This window comes from Cyprinus carpio, chromosome B8, assembly GCF_018340385.1.
Source record: "Cyprinus carpio isolate SPL01 chromosome B8, ASM1834038v1, whole genome shotgun sequence".
Taxonomy (NCBI): domain Eukaryota; kingdom Metazoa; phylum Chordata; class Actinopteri; order Cypriniformes; family Cyprinidae; genus Cyprinus; species Cyprinus carpio.
The window spans coordinates 12,214,285-12,236,353 of record NC_056604.1 but is presented as its reverse complement, the minus strand read 5'-3'; the positions used below and the strand labels follow the sequence as shown (position 1 = coordinate 12,236,353).

At 37.5% G+C, this 22,069-nt stretch overlaps 1 protein-coding gene across 1 annotated transcript; it reads right to left on the bottom strand.

The window, feature by feature from the left end:
* Window positions 1-1,589: 1,589 nt before the first annotated feature.
* LOC109094617 (sodium-dependent neutral amino acid transporter SLC6A17-like) lies at window positions 1,590-21,015 on the bottom strand. Its single transcript, XM_042729726.1, has 12 exons — window positions 20,643-21,015; window positions 16,149-16,565; window positions 10,702-10,859; window positions 8,573-8,699; window positions 6,883-7,064; window positions 6,119-6,229; window positions 5,527-5,768; window positions 5,165-5,357; window positions 4,525-4,717; window positions 4,254-4,413; window positions 3,882-4,044; window positions 1,590-3,103 (listed from the first exon to the last, which is right to left on the bottom strand). The coding sequence occupies exons 2-12, from the start codon at window positions 16,441-16,443 to the stop codon at window positions 2,735-2,737; spliced, it is 2,193 nt and encodes a 730-aa protein (XP_042585660.1). The 5' UTR covers window positions 16,444-16,565; window positions 20,643-21,015; the 3' UTR covers window positions 1,590-2,734.
* Window positions 21,016-22,069: the final 1,054 nt, after the last annotated feature.

The following is a 22,069-nucleotide window of genomic DNA, read 5'->3' as shown; positions in this document are numbered from 1 at the left end:
AGATGATCCATACATTGGACAAACGCTACTCAATACCATCCCGCAACTATTTTTCATACGTTGCACTGCCAGCTATGTACAAGAAAGTGCGGACTGTAGTCGAGGCAGAAGTGCAGCAAGCGGATTATTTTTCAGCAACGACGGATTTATGGTCCAGCCGAACAATGGAACCGTACATGAGCCTTAAGGCCCGTTCACACCAAGGACGATAACTATAAAGATAACGATAAAGATATAGTTCTAAAAATCGTTTTCAGTATTAAAGAACAGCAGCGTCCACAAAACAACTATAACGATAAAGACAAAGAAAAACGATATCGTTGGAATCACTTTCAAAACGAGTTTTTTTCCCATCTGATGAACGATAAAAAATTGACAGCCAATCAGAATCCATCCTGTTGTAACGCGCTCGAGAATTTAAAGCGGCAGACGAGCGTGCGCTTAGAATAAACAGGAGATATCGTTCGCTGGTGTGGACGCTAATATCGTTATCTTTATAGTTATCTTTATAGTTATCGTTCTTGGTGTGAACGGGCCTTAACTGTCCACTTCATAGCGATTGATTTCGCCATGAAGAGCAAGTGCCTACAGACTTCTTTTTTCCCCGACGACCACAAAGGTGAGATCTTGGCACAGGGACTGAAGGATGCCCTAGCATCTTGGAGTTTGGAAGAGGAGAAAATGGCATGTATAACAACAGACAATGGATCAAACATAGTGAAGGCAATCTCCATCAACAACTGGACCAGGCTCCAATGTTTTGGCCATAGGCTACATCTGGCAATTGGTGAGTTGGTGTGTGTGCGTGTAAGTTAACTGACTCTGTGTGTGTGTGTGTGTGTGTCTGTCTGACTGACTGTGTGTGTTTAACTGTGACTGTGTGTCTGTCTGACTAACTGTGTGTGTGTGTTTGTCTGTCTGTCTGACTCTGTGTGGGTGTTTAACTGTGTGTGTGTGTGTGTGTGTGTGTTTAACTGTGACTGTGTGTGTGTGTGTGACTGTCTGTCTGTCTGTCTGTGTGTGTTTAACTATGTCTGTGACTGTGTGTGTGTGTGTGAGAGAGTGAGTGTGTGACTGTCTGTCTACTAAAAGGCCAGCAATTAAAGACAAGGTGCCGCTTTATATACAACATAAATTATTAGTTTTTGATACTGCAACTGCACTTCAATGGCCAATTGCTCCTTTTCTTTAGACACTGAACCCTCAGAATGTTGAATGACGTTTCAATTAGCCTATTTAGAGCCATGTTCAGGCCATATTCAGCGCAGTGCGTTAAACTTCTATTTTTGGTAACCTACTTGAATGGCCAGTTGAATGTTAATTGTACAAAAGGCAAGCAGTTAAAGAGTGTTTCTTCTTTATTCATTGAAGCCTCATTGTTTACAGGCTTGTGGTGATGTGCAATGTTCTATAGGTGCCAAAACAAATATTTTTGGTACTTCCAATTTGTTTTGTTTTGTCATGGTTCATGTGTGCAATAAACATTACATTTCATGAGAAAAAAAATCGTTGTAGAGAATCGTGATATCAATTCTAAGCTAAAAAATCGTGATTCATATTTTTCCCAGAATCGTGCAGGCCTACCACCAAGCATGATAACTTTAAGTATAAAACAGAAGTTAATAGCAAAGCAAATACAGATTTCTCCACAGGTTTAGAACTGGGCTTCAAAGTAAACTTCACAATGGCAGGAAATGCCACTCATTTCATTACTATTATTGCCACTGCTGAAATGGTAATATTAAATAATATTTGTTCCCATTTAATTCATGTGTAATTTATTCAATTACAGTTATTGTGCTTGGTGGAGTTTACTTGGCTCAAACGGCACCCCTTATTGCATCCTGAAAATGTCGTTTCTTGTGCTGTGTCGAAATCAGCTCTCATTAGGCAGTCACATTTGTTTTGATTATAAAAAATAAAAACATCTAGGTAAAACCTTCCAAAAATTAAACTTAAATCCAGTAGCAAAAACAGCCTGAACCTGACACTTATACTGTATATATTTGATACTGCACTGAGACTACATACATATGTGCGTTGTGTATAAATACATATGTCGCCCTCTTGTGCTGAGATGTGGACATGACAGACTGTTGATGTGCAAAGTAACAGAAATCAAGCTATCAATTCACTCTACTCTCAGGCGGTCTGTATTTAACAGTGACACTTACATAATATCCACTAGAGGGCTCATTATAAGAAGTGAAAGCTTTAGTTTCTGAGCCCCTCTGAGTCGAGTCCCTTTATGAGCTCTAAAGATGAGTTTAAATGAAATTTCTTGCATGGCATCTCGTATCTTGCGCATTTTGTAAGATGTCTAGATTTCAGCAGCATTGGTAACACCTTAACCTGAGCGACAGCTATCACCTCAGCTCTCACCACCCCATGCCCCCATACCAGTCACAGAGACCAAACCTGAAGCTTGAATGTTTCAACCTTCTTAGAGTTGAAATATTTACATGTATGCAAAAAATAACTTACCAACTCAACAAATAAGCCACCTTACATTTTGATCTGAAAGCTTCTGGCTCTCTTTCACCTTCAGACCAACATCTGTAGTCGGTATGAATAATTGGGCCCAGGGGAACCTGTCTAGGAAGGATCTCTGTGTCTTTCTGTCTGTTTTCTTGTTGTCCTGCTCCTTTGGATGGCTTGGGTTAAGGTGTGACCAACACTAGGACCTTCTCATCTGTTCAGCATCTTCTTTCTTTGGTCGGTGGGGTTTGGAGGATCATGACTCGGATTTGGGAGGGGCGGGGTTGGTCTGGTAACCACTGCCATAGCCACTGATGGAGGTAGAGTTGGTGATGAGCTCAACAGGAGAGGTGCTGCCGGGGCCCAGATAGGCCCTGTGGCTGGGCATGGGAGAAGGGGCTTCGCTGGGGTTCTTCCCGAGGATGAACCGTGTCTCATCTTCCAGGGTGGAAGCCTCCTTTGCGAGGCTCTTTCGGTAGGAGACGGACAGCTTGTTGGATCCGTCTGGGAGCCAGTTGAAGTGACGGGCAATAAAGACCAATGGAAGAGGAAGCATGGCCACAATGATCAGAGCAAAGCACATGACTAGTGCCCAAGGAGGATAACTCTGAAACCTCTCCGTGGCCTGATTATAGAGAAGGAGATAGAATTCACAAAGTGAAATATTACAGTCCTTGAATAATATTTTCTTATTTAAATGTCAGCAAAATCTCAAGTCAAAAATGTATGTCTAACTTCTTCCTTAAAAATACATGCTCTACCATTCAAAAGTTTGGGGTCATTAAGATTTTATTTGAAGATGCATTTAATTGATCATAAGTGACAGTAACAACATTTATAATATTACAAAAGATGTCTATTTCAAATGAATGCTGTTCTTTTGAACTTTCAAGGAATCCTGTAAAAAATGTATCAGTTTCTACAAAAATATAATGCAGCACAACTGTTCTCAACATTGATAATTATATATAAAAAAGAAAAGAGTTATTTTAAATTGTATAAGTATCTCACAATATTACTGTATCTTGATCAAATAAATGTAGCCTTGGTGAGTGCAAGAAACTTCTTTCAAAACCATATAAAAATCTTACCAACCAAACCTCTGTAAAGTAGTGTATCAATTCGGACATTGCCTAGATGTAATTGCATATACAGATAGTATTGACTCACATATTTAAACTAGGGGTATTAATATAAACTACCACAAAATATAAAAAATGTATAACTATATAAAATGTAGTCAAATAACATTAAAATGATACTTAATAAAATAGCCAACTAAATATAAAAAATAATAAACAATGGACATCCATATGTTTTTTAATGGCTGAGCAGAGTGTAGTTTGGGAACAGGAATAGGATGGGAGAGAGAAAAGGACTAGACAGACTAGTGTGTAACTAACCAGGTCTTGCACCCACGCATTGTATCCCGGAGGGCTGATGGCCATCTCTACCACACTGGCAGAAATCAGTACGAGCAGACACACTGGAGACACATACTTCCACAGGTAGAAGTAAACAGAGTATGGTCTGAAACCCAGCATGTCTTCCAGATCCTGCATGAACCTGATGAAAGCCACAAAGCATGCAGGATTACAGCGCTAATCAATATCAGACACAAGGCAAAAATGAACTGAACTGCATGGAGACTATATTTGGTGTTAGCAAGAACAGACAAGGAGGAGATCTGATTTCAGAGATACAGTCCTATTTTAAGTAGCTCTTCAAGCAAAATGCTAGAGAACTTTGCAAGCCTAGTAAGTGAATTTGCCCACCTCTTGGTGCCATAGATCCAAGCTACAGATACATTCTCCAGGACCACCACAAGGGTGAGGGGCAGACCAGCAGAATAGTCATCAAACATGGTAACGAAGTAGTTCCCTGAACGCTGGACAAACAGCAAGCCGCACAAAAAAGCCACAATACAGCAGCCCACTGCAGGAAATACAAGATTATACAGGTTACTCAGTGCCACCTAAAAATGACCCAGCATCACCACAATTATAATATACACAGGAAAAATAAGAAGAAACCAGGAGCTCTCACCTGTGAGGAACTCTTTCCGAATTTTGAAAGTATCCAGAATGGGTGTGGTGATGCCAGTCATGGTGCCAATCATGCTGCCCAGGCCCAGGTTTATTAACATGAAGAAAAACATGACAGACCAGAAGGGAGAGGCCGGAAAATGGGTCATGGCCTCAGTAAAGGCAATAAAAGCCAGACCAGTGCCTTGAACAGCCTGATGAGAGACAAAAAGCAGTAAAGATGAAAAAGCTATATTGAAAGGTCAGTGTACTTTTGCTTCCATTCATTTTACCTTTTTAGTTTAAATTAGACCTGTACACAATCCACCCCCCCACCCCATAATGGACTGATTTGTTAATGAATGTCACATTTCACATTTTCTTTTGCCAAAACTTAGCTGAAACTTGGTTCGTGGACCCTAAAGCTGTAATAAAATGAAGTGTGCAAAATTGCTCTGAGGTTCATAAATAGCTTGAAAAGGACAATTCATTCCATAGCATTATGATTCAGTTACTGTAAGTATATGATTGCAATTGACATTTTTGTCAATTTTGCTTGGCAAATAAATAAATCCTAAGTCTAAATGTAAGTTTTATCCATGCTAAACGGCTTAGCTGAAACCTGTGAAAGAAAGCAGACAGCTCAAGGGCTGAACACCTGCCTTATTGAGCTCATCCTCCAGCAGACACGGCTCCAGCCCCAGCTGTGCAAAACTGTCCTCTTTCACAATCTTTATCACGCCGTACATCTCGGCATAGTCTGACGAGGTGAGGTGGGAGAAGTTCACATGAGGGGGGATGAGATCCTGACTCAGCACATTTGAGTTCAAGTAGCCCAGAATCTTCTCAGCATTCCTAAAAGAGAACAACACAGACATGAGGCTGCTGGATGACCTCAAAATCCAGCTTCCCCATTTAGATTTAAAGAATTAAGCACAGATATTATTTTACAATGGAAAATGTAACTTAATCCAATCATAAAAATGATCCCTTTATGAGAGAAATATTAGGAGGTCATACGTACTCCACCACACATTTTTCGTTCATGACGTTGGCTTTGAAACCCAGCACAGCAAACACCACGAGTGTGGCCAGTATAGAGGTCACGAAGTTGATAACGGAGACCAGCACGGCATCAAAATGGCAGTTGTTGTCTCTCTTATTGTAGCTGGAAAAAGCGATGACTCCACCAAAACCCAGACCAAGAGCAAAGAAGACTTGAGTGGCAGCTTCACGCCACACCTGCGGCTCCAACATGATCTCCAGCTAAAATGAAATACAATAAAAAAATTACATTTACAGTATTTGATTTAAAATTTTAAATGAACAGTGCCAACATAGCTGAAGGCCTTCAGTTCTTTATAATGTTTGACTGAGGTAATAGAAGCATTCTTTTTAATGTGAATTTGATTAAGTATCCCATGTACACCACAAGAGGGAGTCCAACCACCTGATAGGGTGCAGAAATTTTCTTTTTACATTGCTGACTCTTCTATCTTAAAGCTTTGCTTACATTGCATGAAATGTGTTCCTTAGTCTCAAAAAAAAAAACCTTAATCCAGATTTCCAAAATATCACGTGTGTTTAAAATCGGTGCACGTGTACACACTCCTTACCTTTGGTGTGAACATGTGAGCAATGCCGTCAACTGCTCCTTTAAGAAACAGCCCTCTCACCAGGAAGCAAAAGAGCACCAAGTATGGAAATAGAGAGCTGAAGTACATCACCTGCAAAAACGGTGTAACAACTGTGTTTTACAATGATTTTTAAGATGACATTGACATTTCTTAGAAAACAATAACTGTGCATTAATGGTTTTGCTATTATTTATTTCAACAGGACCTAAATTAAGCACATTATAAATACTTTTTTGTTCATAACTATAAATCTTGAGTTGAAAATGCATTATTTTCTCTTCTTTTTGGTTAGTTTCAACCCTGATGTTACATCTGTGTTGTCAATAATAAACAAATATCAAATTATTATTAACTAAAAAATTAAATGTAAACCTAAGAACTGGCCTTACAGAGTTTTTTTCTAGTTACATGATCTGAACAGTTGGTGAAGCTCTGGCTTGATGAGATTAACTGAAATTTTGATTTATAGAGAGCTATGTGTGTCCTTGTTGTTTAGACACTGCGATGCTGGTAAACGGGTATTTCTCTGTAAAATGTGTGTTTGTTAACACTGCACCATTACACCTTGAATTCGCATCAAGGAGAAAACAAACGTTCCGCTCTGAGGAAATAATCATAATTGCACATCGTGATTGTGTAATTGTTCAGAAGAGCTTGATAACGCGACATCTGCAGCTTGTGCCTTCAAGCTATCCAAAAATGTATGTTTCTCAACTAAGTCGATTCTCATTTCATTATCTCACCTTCCCCGAAGACTGAATGCCCTTTATTACAGCCAGGCAGACAATTATCCAGGCAGCCAGCAGCGACAGAGTCATCCTCCAGTTCAGACCCCCGCTGTCTGCGATTGTGCTGGTGATGTTCAGGGTCTCGCGGTACCAGAAGTACGTGGTTGCTGAGCTCTTCTCACACTCAGGCTCCACAACTAACCAGACAATGGAAAACCAGAGGTACAAAAATAAGCCCATGTCTATTAATATACCACTAACTATTTGACGACTTTGTGGAAAAGATCAGATTGTTTTTCTTAGGATTTGATTATGATTCATTAGACTGCCACTTTAAATCGATTTGATTCCAGTTCATTTCAGTTCTGATTTTGCTTACATACCGTATGAAAGAAATTCTCTTTCTTCTAATGCTGTCTATTATAAAGGGCAGCACTCATCTCTTTTAACTATATGTAAAAAAAAAAAAAAAAAAAAAAAATCATAAAAGTGATTTGTAAAGGGAATCTTGCTGTACTGGTTGAGAATCAGGATTGTTCAAATAAAAACAGTCATTAATTTGAATACTGATATTTTTTCCAAAGGCTGAATCCAAACCTGGAGAAAAACCAGCATCCAAAACACAACACACATGCTGGTGACCTGCCAATATTTTCACTGCCAGTGCTATGGAAATCTCCAAATACTGCTTCTAACAGCATAGTAGAGTATCCTGGAAAGGTATAAGTAAAACTGTATCCAAGAAACATTGTGCACTAAAAGTTTTTAATCAATACCATTTAGCCTATATAGCAGTTCTTTAAAGTTTGTACTACATACAGACCGCAAATAGAGTTTGAATTTATACTAGAATATAATAGTTTTGGGTTTTATTTGGATTTTTGTAGTGTGCTGTGCCCACTTAAGCTGCATGTCTACATGTATCTAGTCTTAGTGAGGTTGAGAGTGAGACTGACTACAGGTCTCAGCCTCTGTCTAGTTCTTTCTCCACTTATTGACCAGGGGACACTGCCGCAGGGCATGCTGGGAAGTCTAAAACAAACAAAATGACCTTGAGTATGAGGCTCATGAAGAGCGGTTTAGGAAATGTGACAAGGTGCATGATGTGTATAGGGTCGAATATACTTTAAAGGAATAGTTCAACATAAAAAAGAAAATTCTGGCATCATTTATGCACCCTCATGCCATTCCAGACCTGTATGAGTTTCTTTCTTATGTTGAACACAAAAGAAGATATTTTGAAAAATTTTAAAGATTCAAACCATTATTGGTCCCCATTGACTTCAATAGTATGGAAAGAAATGGGGACCATCAACTGTTTAACTACCAGCATTTTTCAAATATCTTCTTTAATGTTTAACATAAGAAAGAAACTCATACAGGTTTGTAATGAAGGTGAAGTAAATGATGACAGAATTTTCATTTTTGGGTGAACTATCCACTTAAGAAAGACTGCAGTGCTATAAAAGCCACAAATAGTGATGCATTACAGACGTCTGTTGTTGGGCATGAAAACAAAACTCTTTCATGATGTTTGCACACAATTAATGGATGATACTACATATTTCTACAGCTTTGACTGTGATGGAAGCAAGACACTTCTTGCTGTGCCGCATTTTATTTCATTAGGCAAAGTGTTTTACCAAATAAAACAACATGACTCCAGTCTTTCTAGTCATTATGTGAGAAACTGCAGAGCACTCACTGGCTTGGCTGCCGTTCCTCCTGATGGGACAGTCGCTCCAGGGCAGGGGATACTGAAACGACTGAAAAAAGTAGAAGATGCTCCAGCCGATAATCACATTATAGTACAGACCCACAAAACCACACACCTGTAGAATGAGAGAAAGAAAAAACAAAGGATTTTGTTAACAACTATAAAATAATTAAGGGGGAATATTGATCATAAACTTTCCCCAGGCAAGGTCTCATCTAGTCTAAGGCTTATTTTGCCTGACTTTAAACCATTTACTTGGACATCTGAGCCATACTGTGCACTAAAAATAGCAATCTAGGTGGCAAAATCAAATCTAACTGTCTGGCACCTCCTGGAAATCTTCTGGGAATGTTTTCTTGTGTTTCTTGCAAGGCTTTGAAATAAACAATTATATTGGACAAACAGAAATAATGACTGCAACATGCCAGTTTAGTCTGGTATTGTTGCATCATCTATTTCAGATTTATCCAACCCTACATGCTATGTTGAAAAACAAGTGGTTAATCATTTTACAGTACATGTCAGTCAGAGTAGCTCTCCCTGGCAGTTGTATAGCACTGATGTGCACCAGACTGTGCTGACAGTCAAAAGTCTGACTTCTAGTGTCTGATACACGATCGGAAGTCTTTTAACTCTTAAACCTCAATAGCCTTACTTCATTTATACTGTCCATAAACAGAATTTGAACACAAGTGATGTGTTCTGTGTGCTGAAATACCGTGTTTGTTCAGGATTTAGCAACGCGTGACTGTTAACAGCAAATCTATCCCTAGATTTTTCCCTGCAGTCTGTAACAGGGCAGTAATGGTTCTTTGCGATGTCACCGGTCCACAGAAAGTTGAGTTAGTGAATAATTGAAGCACATTCTTTCTGCTGTAGCTTTGTGGGTATTAATAGCAGCGGCTGCAGCAGAACAGCCACATTTAGTCCATGAGTATTTCTCCACAGTCATTTTAACTGTGGGGCTGTTTTAATAAAGGCCTATGGTTTCAAAATGGATTTCCTTGCCTATTTTTTCATTGCCTTTGTGTAGAAGGTTAACACAATTAAGGTCGATTACCAATCTGAAGTAAATTGAATCCACTAGACTCATTCAGACTACATACCAAATACTAAATACAATACAAAATGTTAATTTTCAATTAAATTAATCTTGATTAACAGAACATTTAATATTCTAATAAGTAATTGTATATAATTAAATATTAATTACATTTAATTAAAAATACAATTAAACAATTATTTTATTTCATGGACATAATATCAACAATATTTTTAAATAATAAAATCAAATTATTAAAATTACTATGCTGATAATGTAGCTGCTTTGTAATAAGAGAATGAAAAACTGGTCTCAGACTTTTGAACACCACTGTATTTTATATATGCAGCATATGTATATATAATATGTATTCAGCTCATTCTGTTAATAATGAGAAAGCCATTCCCAAGAAACTGCTGATTAAACAGCATTTACACAATAACCAGATTTCCACCCCAGTGCTTTGGCTTACAGTATATAACCAACACCTCCCAAAAGGCCTTACATACTTGCTGACTTGCTAAAGTATCTCCAAAGCACAGCAGCTTATATAAGGAGAGGAAACAAGAAAGTCCAGGTGCAGCTGGGGCTGATAATAAATGTATTAAATATTCAGACAGAGTGATATTTTCGGATCGAAACCCATCTGATAGGTTGTGTGACTGTGCTCATATTAAACTGATCAGAACACAGAGTAGTAAAGGATGAGTTGGCACGGCATGGCTTGTAAATTAGCGCTTTTAGGCTAGTGACTCATCAAAAACAAATGCTTCTGCTAGAGCCTTCAGACCACTGAAATTGGTTATTTGTCTGATCCTTTTTCAACAAAACATTAGCATACAAACTAAAATCTCAAACTGTAGCAATCTTCCAAACTGAGCTGACATGCACCAGACACTCACAAGTCAATGTCATTAAAACCAATTTAAACGCAACCATATATGATTTCCTCATTTACTCATAAACCAAATGAAGCAGCATGATCTCAGTCAAGAAAAGAACATACATTTGAGTGACTGCTCATTTGTGTCTTGTGTTTCAGTCCACTACTTTCACCAGAACATCATTCACTCACCATCAGGCTGGACACTCCAATGCCACCGAGTCGTGGACAAACATAATTCCACACTCCTATGCTCCCTCGACGGATCCTCTGGCCGACCGCCAGCTCCAAGAAGAAGAGTGGGATGCCAATAAGGATAAGAAGAATGAAGTATGGAACGAGGTAGGCACCTGTAAAGAGAGACAGCGACACTTGTAAACACAGAGAGTAATGACTTTACAACAGTGTTTTTAATGACCAACCAATAGCCCAAGATCAATCAAGCCACTGCACACTAAACGCACTTTATTCTTTCAGAATTTTTTTCTTTCAAAATGTCATTTTGCTTATTCATACATATATACAAATAGTAAAGTTTCTTCAAATATGTTTCTTGCTAATTAAACAGTACACTAGAGTCTGCTGGAATTTAAATGAGTGATCGTATCTAAACATTTGTGTTGAAAATCAAAATACTTTGTATGACTGTCTGGGACATGTGTTTCCTCATATTTTCATATTTCGTATTTACATTAATTTAACTAAGGTAAAATATATAAACATGTTTTTAGCAACAAAATTAATGCATATAAAGGTCACCTGTTTATATTTTGTTATGTTTTGATTTCATTTAGCCATAGATTGACCAACATGTTGTAAGACATTAGAGGGATAATTCACCCAAAATGAAAATTCAGTCATTAATTACTCATCCTCATGTTGTTCCAAACCCGCAAGATCTTCATTCATCTTCAGAAAACAGATTAAGATATTTTTGATGAAATCCGAGAGCTTTCTGACCAGAAACACAACTGACACATTCAAGACTCAGAAAGGTAGTAAGGGCATCGTTAAAATAGTCCATGTGACATCAGTGGTTCAACTGCAGTGTTACAGTACGAAGCTATGAGAATACTTTTTGTGGACAAAGAAAATAAAAATAATGGCTTTATTCAATGATTTCATCTCTTCCATGTCAGTCTCCACTACCATTCATAAGAGTACCATGATGCATACGTGTGTGGTGCTGCTGAATTTTGTGCTTTGTGTTCCAAAGATGAAAGAAAATCTTATGGGTTTGCAACGACATCATTGTAAATGATGATAAAAATTTTCATTTTTGTGTTGAACTATTCCTTTAAATCAAATGGTCAGACTGTTATTAAAATAGCTTGACAATTGTGTCAAAATACAATATTTACAGATATACAAATCAACATAAGCATTAATTCAGAAACTTCAGTTTTTAAGACCATAATTAATAGTCTTAAAATATTTTCTTAGAATAATAGAGATATTATAAAGATGTCAAGTACTGTGATTGTCCGTCATCCACAAGGAAAAAAGAAAATAAATAGAACAGAACTTTAATTCAGGTCAAAATATTGCAAAAGTAGTGCAGTTGACTGGACAGACTTAACATGATTTCCATAACTGCAATATATTTAGATCACTGGTTATACTTCTTTTTTTTATTATTATTAAATTTTGAGAAAAACATGATTTCACTAATCTAATGATTTGTAATAAATTTGACATTTTCCTTTACAGAAATATGTATTTAAACTAAATATATGACCTGTCACACCATATTTTGAAATATTTAATTTATATGACACAATTTGGGTTCAAATAAAATCAAATACAGTACTTTCAAGCAGAACAAGAGCAAGTGCAAAGCTTTATTATTTTCACACCTTTTCTATGTTTTGTCTTCCCTTCATTTTCTTGCTAAATTTCTACCACCAGATACAGCAGATGGTATCTGCTATAGGCTAATGACAGTCTGAGCCTCAATAGGCATGACTGAACAGACAGACAACAGAATAAAACAGCAAGTCACGCTTCCGAGCCCTGACGTCAGACTAGCTCCATGGTGATGAAGAGTTTGGTCTGAGCAGAGCAGCCTCTATTTGAAGTCAAAGAACAATCCGAAAATAACCACTTCTGTAGACGTGGAGCTCACAGTGCTGGCAGATGACCACAAACCCATCCTCATGGGAGGCTTTAAGTGTAATTAGAGCCAGGGATGATCACAGCACAGCCCTCCCTCTGCCTTTATTTATGACGATGGACTGCTATTTATCAGTTAGATTTCTGCATTTCTTTTGTGTTCAATGTTGCTTTGTTTAGGCTTTTTGTCTGGGCTTTATTTATGCATATGACTTATGAAAAAGAAAGAGCAGGTCTTACGTTAGAAACAGGAGACAGGAGGAAAGAGAAAGGGATGGATGGACAGATGGAAGGGAGAAGATGGAGAGAGCAAGGGTGCGTAACAGAAACAAGGCCTTCTGGGAAATTTCCATAATTGCTAGACAAGCAAGGACATGATATGACGTTCTAATTAAGGTGTCAGGTTTCACTTTCAGATAACATTAATGTGTCAAACTATCTATGTATCTATTTTTTCCATTACAATTTGTCATTGATATTATTTTTAAAAAAAATCAGATCATTCGCAATCAATTAAGCACAGCAAAAAGAACATTTTCTTTATATATTTTTGCTTCTTTTTCCAGTAACTACTGTATTTCTAAATATACCTAAACACAAATGTAGTCTTCAGTCTTATCAAAATAGATTATGCAAAATTTGAAGACATTTGTCGATTTTTTAACAAAATATAGTATGTTTTTTTGCTTCATTAAGTCATTGATTTCTGAAACAAATCTTTAAGCCATTAATTTTTGTTACCTAAAATCATTTTACACCATATTTCTGACTAGAGACTGTGAAATAGCATGATAGTACATTTTGCATTAGAGGAGAATATAAACAATGAATAATATTCCATGCAGCCAAGGAGCAATGACAGCAAGAAAATTACGATGACATGAAAATTTACGAATGAAGACCGTAAAGGCCTTGACATTACTGTTTTTAAACAGCCCATATAACATTGCCTGCCCTAAATAATGCACATTGGTACTGTCAGCTTAATAAATTTAGAGGGACCACAGCACACAAGGCATTCAGCTGACCCAAAAAAGCCTGTCTCAGTGGAAATTTTACAGAGCTTAAGATAATAATAAAGAAGAGTGAAAACCTTAAAGGGATAGATCACACAAAAATTTACTCACTCTCATGCCATTCCAAACAAGCATGTCTTTGTCTACATGGAATACAAAACATAAAAATAAAAAAAAAATTCTATGTAATGAAAGCAAATAAGGACTGGGCCTATCAAGCTCTAAAAAAGAATAAAAGAGCTCCAAGAGACCCTAGCATTATATTACAAGTCTCTTAAAAAAACAGTCCTGAATTTAAGACATTCACTGTAAATTGACATCTCTCCTTGCTCCTGTTCATGAAAGAAGTAGTAGCAATGTCTAATTTTTGAATAATTAATTTCTTCGTGTCAGATTTGTTTAATGAATCTGTTGATCCCACTCCCAAAACTGGCCTGATTGATTTGTCCATAAATCAGACCGTTTTAGAGCACTGATTCAATGATCCGGTCACAATGGTTAACAGCTTGCATTCTGCTTGTCACACAAAGTTAAATAGCTTCAGAAGACTTAAAAACAGTTGTAAAGAAAACATTTATGACTTCTGGTACTATTCTGCAACATTGATATGCTAGTAAAATGTGGTGAACGTTATTGCAGATTAGCAATAATTAGAAGACAATCAAACAACAGTGGCAAAAGCATGTTTAATACATATGCAAGTAAAATGAGGAGAAGGTTGCAGAACTGGATTGAGTTCAGGGCTTGCATTTGTTGTGCATTTTAATGCAGTTGTGTAATACACAGTATGTGTGGGCACCGCCGCTGAAATCAACCTCTCACTTATATATATGTACATATATTTTGGATGTGTCATCCAAATGAACTTCAGAACCAAACACAGTATGCTGTTTTATTTCCTTACGAAGGACCTAAATGCATCAGGCTGTTCATTTGTAATCATACTTTTAGGTATGATCACATTAGCAAAATTTCAGCTGAATTTCTGGTCCATTGTCAATAGTGTAGCAATGTATAAAGCACTGCTCACACAGAAGTCACTTTCAAACCAAGCAGCTTTCTGTTGGTCAGTGCAACAAATTCATGTGACCAACTTAAATACAATCTGTGTGTGGATTTTTTATTTTTTTTTTTACATGAAAGCCCCGATTGTGCAGCTTCCTGTTGGAATGACTGATTTTCATCTGCACAATTTAAGACTTAAAGACTTCATTTTCAGCAGCTCATTGGCTGTTGGTTTATTTAAGGGGTCATGACATAGAATTGTATTATTATTTTCATATATTCCTTGAGGTTTACTTATAATGTTAATGTTTTTTGCACAAAAAAACAAATAAATATGTGGAAAAATGATTACTTTCAACCCTCATCCTGAACCTCTCTCAGAAACAGGCTGCTTTTAAGGGGCGGGTCCTTTAAGGCATTGCATAGGAAACAGTATCAATGCCCTCTCACTATTGCATATGAGTGTTTTGACAGCATAATCAAAATAAAATGGTCATTTCCAGTCAAAGCTTTATTAAATCATCTACTTATGGTTGATGCAGCTGCAGTCAGGTATAGTACCGCTTCACCTTTCTACAAATGTTTCTTCGTGAACTCTCCATGAGACTGTGCCTCATATACAAAACAAAATCCTCCAGTCAATCCTCTGACACGATTTATTAAGATGCCATTAAAAATAAACTATTCACTTGTTCTTTACGCTGAGATCCTTCTGATATTTGTACAAAGACGCCAATGAGCTGTTTAAACCAAAGCAAGCGTTCTTTCATTGACAGACTCAATCGCGTGGACTGTGTTAGAAAGTGAACACGCTGACAGACTCAATCGCGTGGACTGTTTGTTTGATTTGCAAAACACAAATATGTCTGATTAATAAGAATATAACACGTTTACTTATGTTAAATGATTCATTCTTGTTATTTGTAACTAAATTATTTTTCGAAGCAGTGCAAGTTTACTTGATTTGATTAGATGCATAATGGGTGCTACGAATAAATCATGTTCATTCAACAATTTATTTTTTTGAGTGCATCTGTATACTGTATCCAGTGTAGACAAGATAGCGGCAGTGATTGTAATTTCTATTCACTTTTGACGCAACGTGACACTCGCATTCAGCGGGATCTTAAGTGTCAAGCTGTCAGTGGGCAGGGCCCATCATTTTCTCATGTCATGATCCCTTTAAATACTAAACCCACTGAATTTTGGTTTAGTGTTCAACTGATAGAAGAAATCTGTGCAAAACACTACCTGACAAAAAATGTTGTGTACAAAATCTTTAGGATACTTTTTAGTGCTTTTCTGCCTTTTTGATGCTTGAAAGGTCTTGTCCCCATTCCTTATAATTGCATGGAAAAAAACATCTAGTGCATTAACATTTCTTCTTTTGTGTACTAGAAAAGAAACGGGAGGTTGAATAAATGATGGCAGAAATATAAATTTTTTGGTGAACTCTCCATTTAACCTCAAAACAGTAACAAATGCATGTCAGTAATAAGAACTCACCTCCTCCATTCTTCTGGCAAAGATAAGGGAAACGCCACACGTTACCCAGGCCCACTGAGAAGCCCACCTGGGCCAGGATGTACTGCAGCTTACTGTTCCAAGCAGGGCGTCCGTCTTCTAGGTCAGGGGAGATGTCTGGTTTGCCTATGGGTGGAGGGCCCCCTCCTGCCATGTTCATGCTCATCTGACTGCTCTTGTAGTCCATGGGAGCCTCCAGCGCCAGGAGGTCGGCCACAGACTCCGTAACATGCTCATTACTGTGCTCGCGCTGAGTCACTTTACTGCTCTTGGGCATGGTTGTGCCGTGTCGTGGTGATCCTGACAATTAAAGGTGTGAAAGGAGAGCAGGGCAGAATGGAGGAAACAAAAACTGGCCCTTTGGCTTGATACAGGTGTGGACAATATAGGTTTGTGCTCCTGTGAAAAGAACATAAAAATGAAAACATGAGAAATCAGGCCACAAGAGATAAAAATATGACTGAGGGCCATTATACCGACCGAATCATCATCCAAAGATTCAACAATTTGAGTCACATTTGAGATTTTTTTTTTTCTGGTCAGTCTTGTCTTAGTTGTTAAATTTTATAACCTAAATATTATTCTGATTTATTAAAACTTAACATTGGTTTTTGGCTTTTGGACTTGAGCATTAACTGCCTGAGAATCTGTTGTAATGGAAGCCAAGGCAAACACTGGCAGGACAGATGGGAAGATTTTTCTGACCCTCCGCACAGTAGTTTTGAGCAGCATAGGCCTACTGGTATTAACCATGGTACAATATTATCATTTTGCAAATTTTACAATTACATTAATTAATGTAAAATACAGTAAAGCAGTACTGTTTTAACATATTAATACAGTTTAAAATAACTCTTTTCTATATTTTAAAATGTATTTGTTATATTTATTTCTACTGTGGCAAACTTAAATTTTCAGTCTCCAGTGTGACATTATTCTTCAGAAATCATTCAAATATGCTCTTTTGATTCAAGAAACATGTATTATTATTATTATTATTATTATTATTATTATTATTATCATGTTATTATGTTGTGTTGCATAATATTTTGTGGAACGTAAACCTTTTATTCTTTGATGAATATATATTTTTTTTCTTTGGTGGATATAAATTTCACAAGAACAGCATTTATTTGAAATATAAATATTTTATAACATTATAAATGTCTTTACTGTCATTTACTTATCTTTAAATACAGTATGCACATATATTCTGCTACGTGTCATCCAAATGAACTTCTAAACTCAACGCTTACAGAGTACTTTGTTCTTTAAAAAGTAACTAAATGCATTAACTTAAAAAATACATAGGTTTGACAGTACAACACTGCATTAAACTAGAGCTTTAAAATTAATCTTAAAAGGTGATTATCAGCAGCCCATTTGAAGGAATGTTCATTTTGTGTTCAAATAATGGATGAAATCTGTGCAAAAACAGCCTGAGACTAAAAAAGAGGCAGCCACTGACTAGCCTTTAATCTAGACCATAGGACCGCTTTTTGTGATAAATATGGGAGAGGTGATGCATGAGCTGAGATTTTTATCTCCTGAATGACGAGGGAATGTGGCAACAGAGCCGCCATCTTTGCTCTTCCCACCTTTGTTTATCTTCGGTAATGAGAAGCAGCCTGAGGAGCTGAAAAAAATCTATACAGCTTATCTCAAATACAAGAGGACACAAAACGTTGCTGTGTTGCTAGGCTATGCCCACCCACCGCCCATGACAACCCAACTAAACGCATTCCAAAAAGGCTCAAATCTGCCCCTGGGAACCATATGAGGAGTAATTCAACTACTTTTAAGAGCAGACATAACCACGGTTTGAAATAATAGCATGTGCACAGTTTTTCTGACATTGTCAGTGATAGACCATCAAAGGACCATCACATGCTGAGTTTGAACTTTTGCACCCACTGTGAAATTTTGCACAGTGTTCAGGTCCAAAACAGCCTGTCCGGGCAGCAGGCCAGTCAGTTCTACGTCATTATTATGGAAGGGATTATATTTCAGTAGGAAGCAAACTAGACCTGAAGAATGCTGCTAACAGTGGGTCTCATTTTGCTGTGCATTAAAAACACGGGTGCTGATCACTCATAATGCAGTTAATGTGCTTGGTCAGCTGATGCTGAGGAATTCAACAAACACCTCCAAACCTAAACCCTCCCTGACGGTGATTTACTTTTTACTATTTAATCCAAGAATATAAAACGTTGTGCCGATCAGAGCCTACCAACAGCATGGCTTCTCTTAGTAATAATGGTTTGTATAGCTAAATATCCTGTTCATTCAACTGCACAATATAATGTGAAATGCACATATTTTATCTGACTGGGTTGCTAGGCAATAGAGCTTGATGAAATTCTCACCCGAATGCTCTCTGTATCAGAACAGTAAGTGACAGCTCATCTACCCAGTGCTTGAGAGGATACATAAACCAAATTTAGTCAAATCCTTGAAATACACATAATTGGTCACAAGAATCAGATTTCATATTTAGCAAGCAATCTCTCTGTATCAAAAAAGAGCACACATTGATAGGACACAGGGATGATGGCAAGTGCATGTTGTGACTGCAGCAAATGATTCATGGGAATTGTGAGGACAGCCACGTGTATGACTGCCATGTCAATCTCTCATCTTCTAGAAGAGTAGTACTACAATAATTGTACTGCAAAATTGTAAATACTGTACTACAATAATCCGTTAAATGAACATATAAAGAAGGTTTTGCATCCTACAATGCCAAAACAGAATGTTAAGGAAAAAACAAACTAGAGGCAGAGATTATGAAGACCAGTAGCCTCTTATTTGGGTAGTTGACAAAAAAGACATTTGAGAAATGAACATGTCCTTTAGTGTATTCCATCTAAAGCTATTTAAAACCATATGATGCTAATTCTTTTATTTATTATACCTTCCAAATAAAAAAACAAAAACAAGGTTGTTTAACATATGCATTCATTTTAAATGTATGTACAGGCTTATATTTTAACAATGTTTTCAAATATTTCCATAATGAGCAAAGTTGAATTTCAAGAGCATGAATATGAAAAGATGAAATCTGGGAAGCAAGAGATGAGTTTTTCCTGATAGTGCTCTGTTGGCTGTTGAAGTTTATAACTCAAACTGAAATAGACTATTATTATGATTTATTAAAATGTATCTTATGATTGCATTTGGTTTTTGGCTTTGCACTACAGCATTCATTTCATGAGAAGCTTATATAAGCCTATCTGTTGTAGTGGAAGCCAAATTTTTCTAACCATCTAGCAGTGTTGAACAGTAGCCTATAGGATTAAGGCTACATTATTATCAATTTTACAGTTACATTAATTTATTTAGTAAACGTTCTTATACAAAACGACAAATGGACACTGAAAGCTTTTAATCTTGAGAAGTAGCCCAACAATATTTAGCCTACTGTATAAAAAAGCCTTTTGATAACACTGTAAAAGTAGGATAGCATAATAAGGGGAAAACGTACTGACCCCAAACACAAGCGTATATATAAAACGTTTCCGTAATGACAAAAGTTGCATTGTTAGTCAGAGTGCGCTAAACAGACGCTCACGAACAGACGTAAACCTCACCAGTACGTCATTCGAGAGCACGATCAATATTGGACGTCGGCTATAGGCCTACAAAAACAAAACATAACGCCTGTCATTATTAATCATTTGACTGTTTATTTAAGTTTATTAATTGTATCACAATTAAAACGTTGTGTTTTGTTTAACACATATTTAAGATGATTGCTCACTGACAAAAAGACACTTTTTTTTGCGTGAAACGTCAACCTGTAAATTAGTCGACCCCCTGAAGGTCAGTGAAGTAGCACGACAAACTGCGTCAACTACAATTTACAGTTAGTCTTGATGCAAACTTCCATACAGTAACATTTTTCACAATTTTACCGTTATTCACTTTTCAAATAGAATTATTTTACTTTATACACAAATGAAAAAAAGTCATGTAATTAAATAAATCACGTGCCAGTCTTCGTCAAGTTTTCATTTGGGAGTAACTCCTCGACAGCTCGAGCATCACCTGAGGATGCGCCTGACTGCAATCACGGACAGTAATAGCATTCATTCACGGATCTTTCAACACTAATCGACACGAGCAATACGCGTACGATAGTTTAAAAACACAAACACGTGGACCCAAAACACGTAATGTTGTCATGTATGTAAAGAGGACCATGCGCTGCGCAGCATCCTCAAGGTCAAATATTTGTGTCAGGTTGACCTAAATTTGACGCGCCTCTGATGACATGAGAAACCTCGTAAATAACAAACAAACTGACCAGTAACTGCTGTCGTGAATTATCGACATGAACTGCGTGCAGCGTGATACGCTTCATACATGACTGGAATACCAAATAAGTTGGCACAACGCAATCATCGATGAAAAATCTCTTGCATCTTTTATCACGACGGGTAGGCTACAAAATGAAGCGAATCCAAGATCACTCACCTAACTGGATGTCGAAGAGTGAGAATCTGATGCGAATGTGCTCGTGTAGGTCTCAATGAGTGATAATACCCTGAAGAATCAGTTTGATTGCTCGTTGAGACACTTCATGTGCCGTTTCCGCGCTCACGACTGAACCTGTCCAGAAATGCGCAGAGTGAGCGAGCGCGCCTCGTGACGCAAGCTACTATTGTGTATTCTCAATCAGCCCAAAAGAGTAACTTTAGGGTCACGCTGACACATCCGTGGGCGTTGTCCGCGACAACACTTCTAACCAACCCACTCCTTGATTTGTCCTCCAGTGGTTAAAATTCAAAACGCTACTTATTTCTCCTTACACGATTGGCAGAGAGCAAAGTACTATAGGTGTACATGAGTCACGTACGCGCTCGAACGTCAGCAGACGCGTAATGTGCGCATCCCTTCCCGTCCAAATTCTGATGAAATACCTTTTGGCGATTGCAAAGTAATTTCTTACCTACTACCTTTCAAATGCACAGTGTTGTCCCTACCAGTCCAAAGCGGACAAGTTATGTCTTATTTATTTCTAGATTAGGTTGTTTCCCACATTTTAATCAATAAACTCCACTAGGAACCCATCAAAGCAGTGAGAGATGACACTGGCTAAAATCTGGAGCTCTATTGATGCTTTTTCTTCTCCCAGAAAAGACAGTGTCTGCTATTAGAAAGGCTATTTCTTCACACATGCGGATGCGTCTGATTGTGTCTAGCTCATTCTTCTTCCTGACATGTGAGGATTTATAGTGCCCTTGGTTCTGGCTAGTCTGGCTCAAATGAGTTTCTCTTCAGTTTTGCAGCTTGAATTGAGATGGATATCGCAGAATGCTGATTAATGTCTTCAGCAGATGTTTTTTAAAGCCGTCCCATTAATCACACGTCTGCATTACTGTAAAGTTGAGAAGTGATTTAAAATGCATCCATTTAAGTGAATAGAGATTTGCATCCTAATTAATTACAGATGCCTAATGCATGTGATTCAACTAATCACAAATCAATGCAATACTGAGGTTTTATCTTATGGAGGGATGTTCTTTCTCCGTGTTTTACAGAGACCAGTCTCTGAATGTTTAGTCCCCTGGGTGGGAGATCAGTGCCCAGACCGAGCTGATCATCTGCGACTACTGTTTTGAGCCTGGAACAACAAACTGGTAACACATAAGCCGGATATGTGTTTATTTGTTTATTTGTGAGTGCGTGTTTGACTCACATCGGCAGATGTGGCCCAGAGAAGTGAATGTCTCACACCAAAGAGACTATTTAGAGGCCGGATGAAACACCACCTGTGTTTTCATAGTGCTAAATTTCCATATTTTCTGCACTGATGAGAATTTTCCAGACAACTTTTATTGGAATATCTGTGAAATTGATCATTTAAAAAGACTGTGTGCTTACTGAACGCTGAAAGTGTG